The 18,777-nt window shown below is 37.4% G+C and overlaps 1 protein-coding gene across 1 annotated transcript; it reads left to right on the forward strand.

Annotated features, from left to right (window-relative positions):
• Nucleotides 1-6,101: 6,101 nt before the first annotated feature.
• LOC128746198 (NTF2-related export protein-like) lies at nt 6,102-6,521 on the forward strand. Its single transcript, XM_053843243.1, has one exon. It carries the CDS (start codon nt 6,102-6,104, stop codon nt 6,519-6,521), a length of 420 nt encoding a protein of 139 aa, XP_053699218.1.
• The last annotated feature ends 12,256 nt before the right edge of the window (nt 6,522-18,777 follow it).

Genomic DNA, 18,777 nt, shown 5'->3' on the forward strand with positions numbered 1-18,777 from the left:
GACAGCTCTTAGATGCTGTACCGTAAAGTGCGAGAAACATTTCGCTGATGTTGGATTCCAGAAATATGCAAACATGAGTGTGAATTTATAATTAAACTTCTAGTGTAACGATATCTCAAAATGTGTATTATTACCTCAAAATGGTGCATGATTAACAAAGCATATTGAGAGAAATTTTGAGTAGAGTCGTTCACTGTACCGATTCAGAGTAAATTTTTTTAGAATTAAGTCAATATACATGATAGTCACCAATGAAAACAGATACTGAAATGTTAGATGTTAGTAATGGAAACTACCAATAGTACGTAAGATACGAAATAAGTGACAACCTTTTCTCTAGTGCATCGACAACTTGGAGAAAACGAAGATTTATCTGTCATAAGACGGATGAAAAAGTTTGTTTCCCGTAATTTTTTCAACAGAACCACGTTGCAAACAATAACACTAACGCTTCTAGTAAAGATTCCGTTAAAAGACTATCTCATCTCATCATTCTTAACATACAAAAAAAATGCTTTTAAAAACGAAGCAAAATAAAAAACAAACAACTACAAACACTATTCCTAACAGTAAATACGTGGAATCAAATTGGAAAAAATAGCATAGTATAGCATGATAGAGCGTAAGAATATAAGCATAAATTGGTGACCCCATGAGTAATTGAATAAAAACTTTATTGGAACAAATTCGTAATCATACCAAATATCATATATCAAATTTACCTTCACATCGTCATATAACCATTTGTCTAAAACAGAATTGTTCGCCATCGCAACAAAATGATCGTCGAAATTTGGCTGGGAAACTCTTTGGTCACATTTTGGTCGGCCATTTTTTGCGCCAGTGAAAATTAATCCAATTTATTTGTTATAAACTTGCATATTACGAATCCATCGCGTCAGTTGAATGATTTTTCCGTCCAGCAGAAACTAAGCGGGTTAAGAGTTAAAAGTGCAAATCGATAAATCGAATGCTAGAACTGTCATTGTGTAAAGCTTACGTTTGATTGTGAGATTTTTCAAGTGATCTGGTTTTTTAAACGTTTGATGACACTGTTTGCAAACAGCGAACAGTTGAAAACAGTAAAATATTTGATCACATTGAAAAAATCTTTACTAATACACGAATGATTACGGTAGTAAACAAACTGGCAGCTCTGCAGTGGAAGTGTCAATTTTGATGGCTTTAGTTGACTGTACTTTGCTAGTATCTTTTCCAAATGGCCGCTAACAGAGACGGAAAAAAGAATGTTGTGAAAATAATGTTTGAAATCTGAGAAAAACTATTTACAAGAATCAAACCAAAATCTGTTACAAATTTAATGATTTTATCGTCACATAGTCTCCTGACGAAAAAGAAAAAATATTCATGTAAAAGGTTGTTGTTTTAGCTATACAACTATAAAAGAAGCTATTATCTTTCTAATTAATACCATACAGAAACAAAATTTAACACTATAATCGAATCCAACGTAAACAAAACGTTCTTATTGATACCGATTCAACATTTACTAGGTACTTAAAAAACCATTATCAAACTAAAGAACGAATGCCACCGGTTATAAACAGAACACATTTTATTTGACTCTTACCAATCCTCGATAAAATAAAAAGGAAGTAAACACTTAAAACAATCGCGTAGGTCGTATAAACATAAAGTAAACGTCAAAACATAGGAGAAAACTTATCAACATCTTTTAACGGGTATAATCAAGTAAGTGAATTTACGAAAGCGATTTTTAGCGGCGCAAACCGAACCATTTTCACCCGAAGGCAATTCGCCTGGCAGCACTGCACTACTGTATTGCCTCCATGACGGACACTGTGAGCAAAGAAAACAGAAATGATGACGATGATGATACGTTTGTTTTGAAAAAATAAAACTCCATTTTCCCAGGACAGGCTGCACAAAAAAACATACAGCCAAGTATTAAAAACCCACCCATTTCCCTGATACGAACGACATAATCACAGCTGTAAATATTTTCAAATCCGCACCACAACCACCCATTTAGTTACACACAGTCATGTACTACGATAGACTCATTCCTCTTTCTAGGGTGAAACTAAGCAAGCCGCTTTCAATATTAGTGAGATGAAAAATCCAGGAAATTTGCATAATGTTAGAGAAAATACATATTAAACTGTTTAGGAGAAGAAGTAACAAAAACACATGATACAACGCGAATGTTGATAATTTTATCGCTATTGTAAAATAGTCTAGAAACAATGGTAATTGAATCCCTAGAGGAAAGAAAAATAGTCGGTGAAATTTAGTCATTCTATTCGAACATACTAGAGGTTAAAAAAAAACACTAACATGAAAGCTAAAATTCTAGTTGAGCAAGTAATTAAACCACAATGCCAGTTAATGTGCCGCTGTATTAGTGACTATGTTTTACCAAGCAGAGATTTAGACTATTATAAAGGAATGCTACCCGTAACGTTAACCCAGCTGGCTACGATTGATTTCGAGTTTGCCTTTCCTGGTTGGAAAAATCCAAGCATTCGTTGTCACAAATGGAAGGCATGACAGTTTTTAGTGACAAACTCATACGTAAACAAACAATGATTTGTTAAGAACCAAAGTGAATGCTTTGCAATAGCCGATTTCTTCAAATGACATCAAATGACAGCAGTTGAAAAAAAACACCTTTAACGAACCAGCACACACGTATCTAGACAAATATATAGCAGAAAATATGTTGCAGCATGAATCGAATCAAAGTACAATAATAACAAAATGGAAAGACATGCCAGAGAATAAAGAATGGAAAAAGTTAGTGTGGATTTTTGTGTGATATAAAGCAGACGCCAAAGAAAGCCATGCTTCGCTGGTACTAAAAAACGGATAATCATATGCTCCAAGAAAAATACCCAACTTATTATTACTTCGGGCGTACCACCTACTATGGACGACCTCCGATAATTTACACGATTCATCATGCAAACTAATTAGTTTTTAGTTTCAACATCTAGCAATCCTAAATATGCTGAAATTTGTATGAAATGGCCGCCCTGTTTTTTGTTACTGGTTCAGTGTTTTAATTGGTAGCTGTAAGCAGCGAATATTTCGTTCTTCGGTCGAAATTTAATCAGAATCGTTGGGAGCTGGGTTCAAATTAAAACTATTCAGATTAAAAAAGGGATGTTGGGCTGAACGACCCGCAGCCTCCCACGACCCGCCGAAGTGCGGTCCACTCGAAGGACTGAAATGCCACCGAATTCCGTCCTCTGTAGAGTATTTTGATACCCTGTCATGGTGATATCTGTTTCCCAACATTTGCATCAACTCTTCGTATCACAAAACAACGGCGTGCTTACAATCTGGCCGCTACAGATCCATTGCCAAATCAGAAGTTTTCTAACAAATTAATTTGGAAAAACAAACTTAAATCTGCTAGGGACTTCTCTTTGAACCCCTGAACCCTGAATCCCTTTTGGCCAGGAAGTTGCCCAACATATATTTTCATATGCATTTCGTCAGAAATTTGTTGTGCAACTTGCGAGTGCGACTTTTGGCCATTGTATTCTGCCCTTAGCGTTCGGTTTGACCGCCTGCGGTGTGAAATGAACGATAACCTGCACGGACACAAATTCTCTGGAAAATACTCTTGTTGGAATTGTATTCTCTTGTTTCGGCTAATATCTGTCACAACTGTTTTTGACGTAGCACTACGTCTTACGGTACTTTTAGCGGCTTAGCGGTACTTTTGACACATTTCTATCGAGAATAGCCGAGTCAAGGGAACTGAATCTGTAGCATGGGTTGGCATAGGGGATATGGGTCTTGAGTAAAGACAACCCTCGATCTGTTTCAATAGAGTTAACATTTCTTAGTAGGTTGGAATAATGGGCCCAATGACACGTTTCGTGTGATGTTTTACACTCTTGATAGCAGCCTCCCAAATTCCACCAAAATTTGGTGACCTCGGTGGAATAAATTTCCACTCTATTCCTTCCGATGTATAGTACTGCTGTATTTGTGGAGGTAATTGTCGGTTGAATGTCTTAGTTAGAGATGCAGTTTCATTTCGAAGCATCGAAGCAAATGTACCTTTATGCTGAAGGGACCACCGAAATCAACACCGCAACACTTGAACAGCCTACTCGGCATCAGACGGATACGCGGGACTTCACCCATAATTTTATTCTCAGGTACAAAAAACTGTTCTGAGTTATTTTTATGATCTGTATTTCCGCTTCACGCAACTCCTTCAATGATAGGGTTCCAGTTGTCGTTCAGTTTTACCACATTACCCTTCTTTATCGACAAACTACGCAGCCGGCTGTTAGAGTGTAGAAAAAATACGGGGCCAGTGCAACGATCCTACTGACTCTATCTAGCAATCATAAATCTCTTGTAGTAAACCTTGATTCGCTGAAGTTGTGAGAATATGGAATATTTCTCCAAAAAATCCCAGACACGGTTGGCAATGAATTTAGGCCACTTGTCAGCAGGCTTACCGATCCAATCGAGAATAACCATTGAATCGGTCCAATAGTGAACTCTACTCACTTTTAAATCTAAAGCATCTTTTATTTTTGCATTAATCCAATGAGTAACGTAACTGCTAGTAATTTCTGCTTCGGTATTGTAATGTTTTCTTTCTTCTTGCTGGGAGCTATTCTCGATTTTGCACATAAGAGACGGACGTAGATACCATCGAAGCCTGTTGATCGCACATAGATAACCGCACCAAAGGATAGTTTTACAACGTCCGAGATGCCGTAGAACTCGATTACTTTTCCCGTTTTCTTCACATTTATTGGTACTGTTATTTGAGCTAATTCCGATATTTGCTGATTTGCTTCCAAAACTTTTCATCCTAATCCAGTCGTTCTCTCCAAATCTCAGAATCCCAGAAAGTGATTTTGTTATTCCTTCTAGGTACATGCTTGATTCCGCTGCAGAAACAAAACGTGTCATTATAAGAATCCCATAGAAGTCCTGAGATTTTCACAATTTTGGTTTGTTTGTCTTTATCTGCAAGCTGTGGCACATTGGAGTGCCATTTGTGAAGATCGATACGAGCAATAGAATGTTTTTTTTGTACCGAAACTCTTTCAAATTCTGTTAAAAGGATGTATACCGGTTCCGATATAACTTCCGTTGCCTTCTCAACCATGTCGCCCATGCCTTGTACTCCACATTCATTGCTGGTGTTGGTTTCCATTTTACCTAAAGGGCAAAGTTCGAAATAATTCAGTAAAATGTCGTCCATTGTTTAGTGGCTCACATCCGCCATAACCGGTTTGTCAATTATCAACGCACTTGTATTTAATTTTTAACATTTATTTCGCCAAACCTTGTATTAGCGCCATTTTGTTTGATACATACCCATTTTTTCCATGTGTGGACTCATTACTGCGACCAGTATAGTTGATCTATTGTAATATCGCCCGGGTGTTTGCTGTATGACCTGCACTGCATTTATTTTTGCTATAATCGCTATTGAGTGAGCGATATGCTTATTAAATTTTATGCGTGCTTGCGTGTATTGGGGTTTACCCTTCCTTCAAAGCTTAATCTACTTTACCCACTTATTCCTCGCTGCCAGCACTATCCCATATTATAGCCGTCCCTGGCGAGGACTCATTCGTACCTCTGACCAGAACACTTAACTATAGGAGGGACATTTGCACTGTCAAGAGGCTTCAGAGGGTAAATATAGAATTCAGCACGAAGGAAGGGTAAATGGAGGGGCCTGAGAATAAACCCATGCTAAAGTCACTTGACATCGAATGGCTTGATTCTACTAAGATTCGAACCCACGACCACTCGCTTGTCAAAGCAGACTCGGTAACCTTGCGGCTACGGAGCCCCCCTCAATTACGAGTTAATTCCAAATAATAAGAAAGGAACCAATTGTTACCTAGACCATTTATTGAATGCCTGCTCAATCACTATCCGGTGTTAACTTTACCTAGCTGGTTTTGGTACCGATACAATGTTTGAAGATAGGTAAACAAAGAATTAGGTAAATAAATTTCTGCTATTTAAGCCGTTTGGAGCACTAATGCGTTATCAATTGCTACTGGAAATTCGGCTTAAATCTTAAAGTTCTTGTGTTGAGCCTAATTTTGATTCATTCTATCAACATGTCGATTATTTTTCACCCGGATACGCGCATGACAATCGATACTGCTTGTCGAACGGCTGAGCAATTCACCAAGTTGTACTACAAAAGTGTAGATAAAAAACGTCACCAAGTGGCCAGGTTGTACATGGCAAATGGGCGGCTGGTTTGGAACGGGCACGGCGCAGCCGGGAAGAACAAAATTCGAAAGTACTTTCAACAGCTGCCCCGATCGAAGCACATAATTAACAGTCTCGAAGCGCAACCGATTTGCGGTGATGCAGTGCCGTCGCAGTTAACTCTCATTATCCAGGTGGCCGGCTACGTCAAGTTTCTACAGAACCGTAGACCATTCCTGCAAACGTTTATAATTACGGAACAGGGTGAGAAATGGAAGATAGCCAACGATTGCTATGTATTAGATAAAATGCAACAAATCTAATATTTTAGATAAAGTGCTATCTGCTTTTAGATAAAGGGAAATAAATCTGTCCATCCGAACTTATGAACTGATATTGTTCAATACACCACATTATACATAAAGTTGATTAAATAAATACAATAAACTATAGATATATCTTTTCTATTAGTTCCTAAGTTCTAAAGTCCAACCCATATGTTGATCACAATATATTTCGCTAATTCTTGTATTACCACCATTTTGTTTGTGTCGTAGGCAACTCATATACAGTCAAATTACGTTAATTGCACTAAGATTATCGCCGATTTTTCCGTAATCGCGCTGATCTAATTAATCCAATAGCTGAAATGAACAACACTTAAACCACAGACAAACAGACGAGACACTCGCGATAATTCCATCGTCCAATCAAAAACCGCTCATTTTTCAAAAAAGCATGTTTCGCAACATGGCCACACCGCGGCGCGCGGGTGTTGCTTTGAGTTTTCAGTATAAAACCATTCAAATGTACAAAACTCTACAGCATAAAACCCTGCAAATGCAAGCTACTTCGCAAAATGCATAACAGAGGTGCTAGTGTGCAAGAAAAATGTGCAGGACGATGGTTTTTAAAGGATTTTCTTCTAAGTGCCGTGTCAGTTCGTCAGTGCTTAAACTATTACCTATAACAGCACAGCCCAATTAATAAAAGTTTTTGTGTAAACTGATGATAAGCTTAGTGCAATTAACGAAATTTGACTGTATTGGAACGCAATATTTTTCGATATTCCTTGCGATAGCCTGTTTACACACGTACAATTCCAATCCTCATGCCGGTACTGTCACAAAATCTCACCTGGTCATTATTTGCTATTTTTGAATCTACAGTTCGTCAATAATTGCTACCATAATCACAAAGCACGATAAATACCCAAGTGCATCGTCTAGCGCTACGCCCTGTATAGTTTCGCTCCACCTCACACTTACCCGAATCCGGCTCGAAGGACCACTTTATGTTCCGTATTCAAGCAATCACGTCTGCACTATAGTTACTATATATATATAGTTCGGCGGATACAAAAATCGGGAGCCAAATAAACGTCAAAAGCGGAGCCAAACGTTTTTCAAAATTCGAATTGTGGGACTAATGTTAATAAAAACACTTTATGTTCATAGATGTAGTCATTTTCAACACCCACTAGCGATTATTTTCCGTAAAAACCTGCACATTTCTCCATAATTTCAAATTTAAATTTAATTTCAAAGTGTTGCCAATTTGCCTGGTTTTCTATCCGCCGAACTATATATATAATAACTATAGTCTGTACTCAACAACGGTCGAGAAAGAAAGGAGAGGGAGTGCAAATCGTGCACTCAAAATAATCCGCACATAACTAATGGAAAATTTCCATATGAAAATCCTTATGATTATTATGTGCCACATATAAACACAATCCGCCCAGAAGTAGACATGAAAATCATATGCATATAATGAATAATATGTGCAAATTTTAAAGATAAATTTTAAAAACACATAAATGGTAACTGTTTGGCACATAAAGTTCATTTACTGGGCACATTGCATAAATCTATATGTGGGACACATAGAAACTATACGAAAAATTTTCTCAGTGTTCTAATTTCCGTTTTAATATCACATAATGATTGATCAAATTATTAGTGCTACCAATGAGTAACAATTTTATCAATCACTTAAGTATTCACGCATTAATCGGTAGATAAAGCTAAAATGACCCATAATTATGTATGACCCATGATTGGTGACTGACTATATATGTATTTAGAAGACATCAAAAAATTGCTATGGTAAAATGGCAGGTTGAGAAATCCAAATATCTGTAAGTCGATAATTTTTTTACATCGTTTTATTCATTTTCGTGATTGATAGATAATATAAGTAAGATAAAGTTGTTTGCAAAATATTTTGTACCTTACTGCCCTATCCAGCTTTTTAAGAATCGTAATGTCGGACGTATTCGTAATATTTGAATAACACTTTTGACATTTCAGTAATACATCGCATGTTTTCTTTCTGAAATGTCTTTTGGTTTTGCCGAGAAGACGGGAAACAAAACATGTGAGGTGCGTCGTAATGCTGATATGTCAAAAAATATTGTTCAATTATTAGAAACCCGTCCGCGATGATAGAAAGCTGGATACTGAGTTGACGGTCAAATAAACATTGGCATCACTACGGATCCCTCCTGATTTGTCTTGTCCATCATTTTCGATTAATTATTCTAAATGTAATGCTTGATTCACACTTAAAAAATCAGAGGGGTTGTGCACAAGACATGACCGCATAGGTGACGTAGGACCACGTAAGTCTCTTTGTAGCGATAGTAAGATGTATCCTTGTATGTAATAATACGATTCTTGATGTATACAAGCTACATACGTAACGTTTATCAAAGTAGAAACATTGTATACATTCAATCCTCAACCGATTTTGGAGTTATATCCATGAATTGATTAAATATATTTTATTAAAAAGAAAACAAATCAGTAACTAAACCAAACAGTAAACAAATTTTTATATGTTTCTACGTTGAATAGTGCTTTTCCTCTGATAATCGGTAGACGGTACGCGTGAGTTTTCAATAAGTTGAAAATTTTGCGCAACTTTTCTGCGGCTTACAAAAGAACACTGATAAAGCATTTACAATCTGCAGACGTTTTGGAAGTCGCAGAAAATGTCGCCCGTGACCAGAAAACTTATTTCCGTAATTTGTTGGTCGTCCGCAATAGCGAAAAATTCAACTTTTCCCTCGGTGCCTGTGTTATTATGGTATTAACTGGGCAAGAAAATATAATAAACTCTTCAATCGTTGTGTGGTCCTTGAAAGGACCGATTGTTTGATTATCATAACTTCAGCTTGCAATAAACTTGCACTAACGCACTTAACGTAATTCCCTGTTCGGTAAATTGGAGTACCGATAACCGCTAACCAGGTACGACTTGTTGCAACGGACCAGCCGGAAAGCTTTAGCAGCTATGCGATTAACGAAGCCGTTCGTGTATGGTTCTGAATCACGATGAAATACCACTCCAAGTGGCCAGCTGCAAGCGACGTGGGATGCTTCTTGTTGTATTGTTGTCGCGTGCAGCATATTTCCTGCCAATTCCAGAACTTCAGCAGTCAGATATTTCATCACGGCAACGAAACGAGTGCGCCAGCTCCAACATACTGCACTGCACACTAGGGTTACCAAGTCTGAAAATTACAAAAACCGGCCGGTCGGTCCTGCCTTCAAAAATGCGGGGGGGGGGGGGGGGGGGGTATTTGTCTGTAATGTGTAATGTGCGTTAGATAGTCACCGGTAGCATGTAATCGGCATAGAGAGAAACTGGGAGTCGGTTGACAGTATCCCATGTAAATGATTGAAGATAGCTAGTTTTTGAATGACAACTGCTTGATTCTGGCGCTAGTGGACAATTTAATGTATATTACTGCCAGAAGCAAGGTATTATCACTGCAAAACTAGATATCTTCAATGATCCACTGTTCAGGATTGCTAATAAATTTATCAGAATAGTTAACAAATCAGGCAAAAAGTACAAATCCGGCTTCAAAAGTCGGAAAACCGGCCTTTTTGCCGGATTGACCGGCCACCGGCTTTGCAAGTGAAAAACCGGTCTGGCCGGCCAAAAACCGGCCACTTGGCAACCCTACTGCACACACACTGCAGAAGTGCACGAGTCGAGCGTGACTTTTGTTTGCCCTGGCAAACTATGTTGGCAGTAACTCAGCTAGCATTTGAATAATGCTGTTCGCCGGCTTACCATGTGTTATGTACCAGAGCAAGCGACAAGAATCGGCCACGCCTATTTTTCATGGTCCTTCATTCTATCATGTACGTAAAATAAAATAAGGCATTTCAATTTCAGTCTGAACAAAAGAGCAAAGTTACCAGTGAGCCGTTCGCCTTTTGCTGCCATAGAAAAATTACGCTACGTATTATTACTGTAGCATTGGTGATGGATAAAATTATGTTGCTAAAGAAAACCGAGTGAAAAGCCCTCCCTAAGCTCCAAGTTTCCTAGGTTTCAGCAATTACTGAAAACCGTTGTTTGAAGAACGAACAAATTCTTATATGAAGATGCAAAAGATGTTACTTAAACTCTTTCATTTTATTAAACCTATGGTTTCATTCATTTTGACGCTTGACCGAACACATTTACTTGGAGCTGAAATATTTGTTGGCTGCTTTGGTACCTTCCAAGACGACCGACTTCTTAATCACCAGCAACAAGAGAACAAAAGCGCGAGAGGTGATCGGTTAAAATTATTTGATAAGGAGCGAACAATTAGAATCAATCTAAATTAAATAGAATTCAAATCAGTGAGCAAAATGTCCTTAAATCTTCATGAACATATGTTTCGTTCTTAAAAGAACGGTTTTTCGACGTGATATGCTGGAAATTTAAGCCTTCTTTTCCTTCTTCTTGGGCAGCAACAAAACAGTTTGGATGCCCGGAAAGACACTTCTCATAGTAGTGGTGACACGGGACAGCAATTTGTTCAACTCTTCGTTGTTGCGGATGACCAGCTGCAAGTGATAATTCTGATCGGTTCGTTGTCGCGAGCAGCATATGTCCTGACAATTCCAGAACTCCTGTCGCCAGATATTCCATCACGGCAGCGAAATGAGTGCTCCAGCTCCAACACCTCGGTTGGTGAATTTGCATATCTTCGTTGCCTTATCCGTGAGAAGCAGCAACAGCTGAAGCAAAACAATTTTCGATCGGATTCTATAGGGCGTAAATTAAATACAATATAAGGAAGCTTAACCCATAGCTTATATCGTATATATTTCTGTCATCCGTGCTAGGGAAGCACTGACAAGGGAAGGCAAAAATATGAAAATAATTCAAATTTTCAAAATCAATTCAAAAACAAAAATTTTTCAAATTCAATTTCAAAAACAAAATCAATAGTTTTCTATATTTTCAATATTTTCAATCGATTTCCCGATCAATTGGTGTAAATATCTTGAAAATCTATTGAAAATTGACTGAATTATAAGCTGAAGCGTGAAAACGCGTTTCTACTTTGATGATGTCATTTCCAACAACCAATCACGAAGCGAGAATTCTAGTAAAACATAGTTTCATTATTTTCAATTTTTCAATAGTTCAACATCAAGAATCCACACTTTTCTTTATTTCGGTCAATTCTTAGAAGATTTTCCAATCGATTGGTGTAAGAATATTGAAAATCGATTGGAAAACCGCTGAGCTATTAGCGCTCAAAACCTTTCATTTTTCGTGACGCTCACATTTTTCGATTTTTTGGAATGACACCCTATCTCAAAACTTGCCGTAAGACGTAGTCCTACGTCAAAAAAGCACCGAGTTCGGCAAAATTTTGCCGAAATCTCAACAGCCGAACGTTCGGTAAAAATGTCGATGGTGTATTTCGACGTTTACGGATCTTTATGGCTGTTGAGATTTCGGCAAAACTTTGCCGAGCTCGGTGCTTTTTTTAAGTGTGTTGACTATTGAAACTATGTAAAAAATCAGAGAGGTTGTGTACAAGACACGACCGCATATATAGGTGACGCAGGACTACGTAAGTCTCTTTGTAGTGATGGTAGCATGTATTCATGCTTGTAATCATTTCGATCAATTCGATTCTTCATGTATACATGCTATATGCAACATATATACATGCGTTGTATGTAACGTTTATCAAAGCAGTAACATTGCATACGTTCAATTCTCAAAAGAATGTGAATTTGAAAACAATTTAACAAAATTAAGAACACAAACTATTACTTTCCTGTCACCTTACTGAAATTAAAGATTGTTTTTATTATCGTGGTTTCCCACGTTGAAGGGATTTTACCAATTCAATCCTATTTTATCAAAAGTACATCTTTTCACTACACTTCTAATGAAACGGCAAGCATGCGTATTCATACAGAGTCGTATTATAACCGAACACTACAGCTGTAGCACATTTTTCAAACACAGATATCAAATTCGCCGAGGTTTAATCGTCTCGCAGTAAAGAATTTGCGATCTGTTGGGGCAACGAACTTGTGTCATTTTTTCTGCAACACTTTTCTAACACAGACATCAAATTGGACTAGGTTTAATCGCGTTCGTACGAAATCTGTTGGCACGAGGGGGTTTTATCACTCTTTCTGGCGTATTTCCCAAGCAAGGACATCAAAATGGTCTAGGTTGAACCGCGGTGTTAAGAAATCTTGTTGAAATGAGGTAACTTGGTCACTTGTTTTGGCTTACTTCCCAAGCACAGATATCAAATTGGTATAGGCTTAGATCATCGTAAAGATTCTTCCAACCAATCACGAAGCGAGAATTCTGGTAAAACATAGGTTTATTATTTTCAATTTTTCAATAGTTCAACATCAAGAATCCATGCTTTTCTTCATTTGGGTCAATTCTTAGAAGATTTTCCGATCGATTGGTGTAAGAATATTGAAAATCGATCGGAAAACCGCTGAGCTATTAGCGCTCAAAACCTTTCATTTTTCGTGACGCTCGCATTTTTCGATTTTTTGGAATGACACCCTATCTCAAAACTTGCCGTAAGACGTAGTCCTACGTCAAAATTGCAGTCAACTAACTGACGCAAAGCAGCAAATGAAACGTTCAAAACTATTCTCAGATAAAAGAGTCGTTGATTTTCCTCGCTTTGAGAATTGTTGTGTTACATCATATGCACAAATCTCGACCAACATATCAAAAGGTCCAATCTGCAAATGAGACATTCTCTTTGTGGCTCCTCTCTTATGCTTTTTATGGTGGCATAAATGCACTTCAACCCAATTTTTCATAAGGATTAGCTAGCCAATAACGCCAGCAACCGTTTCATGCAAAACAGACGCATTCAAGTGTCTCTATGCCTCCGTGATAATCGTAAGAGAGGAGATGCAAAGAGAATCATTTGCACATAGGACCTTCTGAAATGTTGCTCGTCAAATATCCCTTTAGCCCGGTCGCCTTGCTAGACAGCAGTTCCGAACAAATTCTTGCAGTACCTATATAGATACAATTTGGCAAAAGGAAAAGTTTCACTTCCAGGACATCAATTTGGACTAGGTTCAATGTTTACTGATAAACGTGGTTGAAAAAAGAGTGATTTTATACTTTAACAATCATTTTATTCCCCAAGGGGTCGTCAAACTCTTCAAGCTCAAAGGAACATTCCTTCCAATAAAGGAACATTGATCCACATGTCAAAGACTCTTCTTGAATCCGTTTTGTTAGTATGAATAGCGGTTTTGTTGCCTTGGTGGATCGACCTACGTATATCCAGAATTTTTCATTCCCGCTGTAGCTCTGCAGGCAAGAATCTTTGAGCAACTTTTTTCAATGCTTTTCGATGGAGGTGATCATCAAATATGCGGAGCCCCATCACGTTTCTCCATCTAGTATGGGTGTGTTAGTTGTGTTATCATTTTTAAATGTAGCTGAATTTCGGAATTACGTTCGGTGGTGAAGCACATTCGTCAGGTGATGTGGTTTGTGACCACAAAGCTGTGGTGGCGGTGAAACCGAGAAACCAATTACTGAAGTAGTGGAGGATAGTTGTTTATTATCCCGCTAGAATTTGTTGCTTTTCTTCGAGACTCTGGGTAATTTTTCTTCACTAATAATAATCAATATTGAAATCATGCGCAGAAATAAACGCGCCTACGATAAGTAAGCGTCAAGATTTTATTCTACTCTAAATATAAGAATGGAACTTTCTCACCACATTCTTCAAGCCTCGCAGGAAATTTGTAATAAACCTTGGAAAACTGAGGCGTTTCTCTTCGAGATGGAACTGCATCGATTGTAATTTTTAAACAAGGATACATCTTTTTTCACTGATAAATTCCAATTTCCGAAAACGATTTTCTTTCATCTGTGATTGCGTTCGTACACTTCACAGTCAGCTTGATTATCCAGCTGCAAACAAATGAATTTCTCCGGTCACTAACAAAGAATTATTTTATGGTATTCCGGTTCCTTATCACTGTTCTTTCAAATATCGGCTCTTCCGAACCAATTTTTTTAAATAAGTCAATAGACACTACTATATCACAAAAATTAGAGGGGTTGTGCACAAGACACGACCACATAGGTGACGTAGGACTACGTAAGTTTCTTTGTAGTGATCGTAGCATATATCAAAGCATGTACTAAAGAATGCTTCGATCACTTTGACTCAATTTTGATGCATTTGACAGTACCGTCAGAGCAGCGCAAAATTTGGCTAAGTTATATATGAACAGTGTTGGGCACCGCTGATTCGCTAACCGACCAATCGAGAAACGCTAGTTATACTTTATAATTTATACTCGGACTAGCCGAATTGTTGCTGGTCCATAATTCCAAATGAAGTGCCGCTGTTTATTTTAAAATTAATAAACTGTACAGTATTTTATCCATTATAATAGGTTTTGATCTTAGTTAAATTAAGAAAAGTCGTGTAATATATCCAAGTTAGTAATAATTTGTACAGTCATAGATTACAATGCAAGTTGTTGCGATATGTTCAAAAATAAACAGTGACTGTTAATTTGCAGTTGGCGATTAGTGATTAGCGAAATTTCCACGATTATCAAGCAAATTGTATCGATTAGCGAATTACCGAATTAGCGGTACCCAACACTGTATATGAGACATAAAGAATCAAAATTAAGTCAAAGTAATCGAACCATCCCTGCCTGTAATAATACGATTCTTCTTGTATACATACTACATACGTTGTACGTTGCAACTTATCAGAGTAGTAGCATAGTATACGTTCAATTCTCAATAGACTTCAGAGTTATTTCTATATGCATTTGAAAATAATTTAACAAAATCAAGCACATCAATAATTCATTTCATGTAACCTTATGCAAATTAAAGATTGTTTTGACGTAGGACTACGTCTTACGGCAAGTTTTGAGATAGGGTGTCATTCCAAAAAATCGAAAAAGGCGAGCGTCACGAAAAATGAAAGGTTTTGAGCGCTAATAGCTCAGCGGTTTTCCGACCGATTTTCAATATTCTTACACCAATCGATCGGAAAATCTTCTAAGAATTGACCTAAATGAAGAAAAGTATGGATTCTTGATGTTGAACTATTGAAAAATTGAAAATAATGAACCTATGTTTTACCAGAATTCTCGCTTCGTGATTGGTTGGAAGATTCTTTACGATGATCTAAACCTATACCAATTTGATAACTGTGCTTGGGAAGTAAGCCAAAACAAGGGACAAAGTTTCCTCATTTCAACAAGATTTCTTAACACCGTGGTTAAACCTAGACCATTTTTATGTCCTTGCTTGGGAAGTACGCCAGAGAGAGTGACAAAGCCCCCTCGAGGCAACAGATTTCTTACGAACGCGATTAAACCTTGTCCAATTTGATGTCTGTGTTAGGGAAGTGTGCCAGAAAAAATGACACTAGCTCGCTGAACCAACAGATCGCAAATTCTTTACTGCGAGACGATTAAACCTCGGCGAATTTGACTGTAGCACACATTTCCAACACAGATATCAAACCCGCCAAGGGTAAATCGTGTCACCGTAAAGAATTTGAGATCTGTTAACGAGAAATTAGCCCTCAGTACGTATTGATGATCACGATGATTGCTTTAGGTGTGTTAGTAAATAAGCTTTCGTAGCTCTATAGTTGGAATTCTTGAAATGTAGCACGGTAAATTCACTAAGATAAATGTTATTTTGTCTTACCTTATTTATAATCTTTCATATGCAACTCGACTTTATCGAAAAAAAAGTTCCTCTGTTGAGAAAACTGTTTATGAAAATATGCACTTCAAAATCACCTCAGCATAAAACATAAATCATACAATACACACACAACACTAATCTGATTCCGTATCGCAGCTACATAAGCCTTTTAAACAAAACCGGCGGCAGTTCTTCACTTGAAATTCAGTATTTAAATATATTTTACTATTGCACAACCATATCTAGAAGATTTTTCATCAATATATAACCGAAATTGATAGATATTTGCAAAACATCAAAGCACACAAGCACCTAATTCACATACGCACGAACGAAACAGACCCAACATGCACCGAGGCATGCACTCAAGAAAAATATGCACGTAGAGCTTGCGTAAACTCTTGCGCAGTTTTCATTCACAGAATTTTCCACGAAAGTTTGCTTTTCAGCTGTTTTTACTCATATTAGTCGTTTGGTCTGAAAATCTAGTAAATTTTATTTATTTTACTTTCAAACATAAAGTGAAATGCATGCCGACTGCAAATCAGATGTATTCATAATTATTCCGGTAAACGAACGTATCGATTTTTAGAGTGCGTTTATCTTTTGCGGCAGAGACGATTTTCGTTTTCTTTCTTTCCCCCATTCCTTGTAGTAGTGTCCGAACTCGTCATTTTTTCAGTGATGCCATATGAAACACTAAAATTGTTGTCTTTTCTCTATATAAAGTTAGAAATCTAACTGAGGGAATGGCAACATTTTGATGTTGTGTGAGGGACCTGTTGTGCCTAATGTGTTAGGGAAAAAACCAACGGATTTTGGTAAAGCTTTCGAGTGACTCAAGTTTTAATGTTTTTGGTCATACTTGAAAGATTAGCAACGTAAACGTATGCGACAAGTGCGTCGTATGCTCGATTCGCGTCTTTTTGTACAATTTTCTGCGGTTGTGTATTGTTATGCTATTTATTTGCCGGTACGAATAAGATTTATTATTACAAAGTGAAATGGGACGGAAGCGGAAAGCACAGCGAGCTGCTCTTCTGCGTCAGCGAAAACAGCGCACATTGGCAGTAGAAGAACATTCTAAAGATTGTAAACCTTGTGTGTTGGTTTCAGGTATGGTTAAAACATATTTTTAGTGCTACTGTCCGTTGTCTATACATATTATGATTCGCGAAGCTTACGTGTACCTAATATCTATAATCTCTTCAAAAGTATTTGCGTTCAAATATTTGTCTTCATCATTGTTAAACAATGCTATAAGCATTGTTTCTATGTAAATGAAAACTAAATTTTCGAAAATAGTAATCTGATTAAAGTCTTAAGAATGCAATAGAACTCTGTTATATCTACTAGTTCGATATATTATTTATTTATTTACATATGATTACAATACTTCCCATATTAATAACATAACATACATTATATATATACCATGCATTTAGTTATTTGTCGTTGACACTTCCTACTCTGTTCGGGAACCAATACAATTAAGAAGTGATGATTTCCTAATGATCACTAATTTCACCTTAAGACAAGGAACTTTTTCCATTTTTTCTGGCCCTCTTCCCTACCACAGATATCAAATTGGTCTAGGTTTAATCGCGAACGTAAGAAAACCTGTCGAAATGAGGAGATTTTGTCGTTTGTTCTGGCTTACTTCCCAAGCATAGATATCAAATTGGACTAGGTTCAATCGTCACAAAAAATCTTCGACCTGTTCGGACGGGGTGATTTTGTCAATTTTTTCACCAGTGCGCACTTCAACATCAATTGTTTTTCTTATTGGTATTGATGCGTAGAATATTTTCCGATCGATTGGCGCAAAAACATAGAAAATCGATCGAGAAACCGCTAAGCTATTAGCGCTCAAAATCTTGCATTTTTTATGACGCTCGCATTTTTTTATTTTATCAAATGACACCCTATCCCAAACCTTGCCGTAACACGTAGTCCTACGACGGGGTGATTTTGTCAATTTTGACGTAGGACTACGTCTTACGGCAAGTTTTGAGATCGGGTGTCATTCCAAAAAATCGAAAAATGCGAGCGTCACGAAAAATGAAAGGTTTTGAGCGCTAATAGCTCAGCGGTTTTCCGATCGATTTTCAATATTCTTACACCAATCGATCGGAAAATCTTCTAAGAATTGACCCAAATGAAGAAAAGTGTAGATTCTTGATGTTGAACTATTGAAAAATTGAAAATAATGAACCTATGTTTTACCGGAATTCTCGCTTCGTGATTGGTTGGAAGATTCTTTACGATGATATAAACCTATACCAATTTGATATCTGTGCTTGGGAAGTAAGCCAAAACAAGTGACCAAGTTTCCTCATTTCAACAAGATTTCCTAACACCGCGGTTCAACCTAGACCATTTTGATGTCCTTGCTTGGGAAGTACGCCAGAGAGAGTGACAAAGCCCCCTCGTGCCAACAGATTTCTTACGAACGCGATTAAACCTAGTCCAATTTGATGTCTGTGTTAGGGAAGTGTGCCAGAAAAAATGACATAAGTTCGTTGTCCCAACAGATCGCAAATTCTATACTGCGTGACGATTAAACCTCGGCGAATT

This window comes from Sabethes cyaneus, chromosome 1 (genome assembly GCF_943734655.1).
Source record: "Sabethes cyaneus chromosome 1, idSabCyanKW18_F2, whole genome shotgun sequence".
Taxonomy (NCBI): domain Eukaryota; kingdom Metazoa; phylum Arthropoda; class Insecta; order Diptera; family Culicidae; genus Sabethes; species Sabethes cyaneus.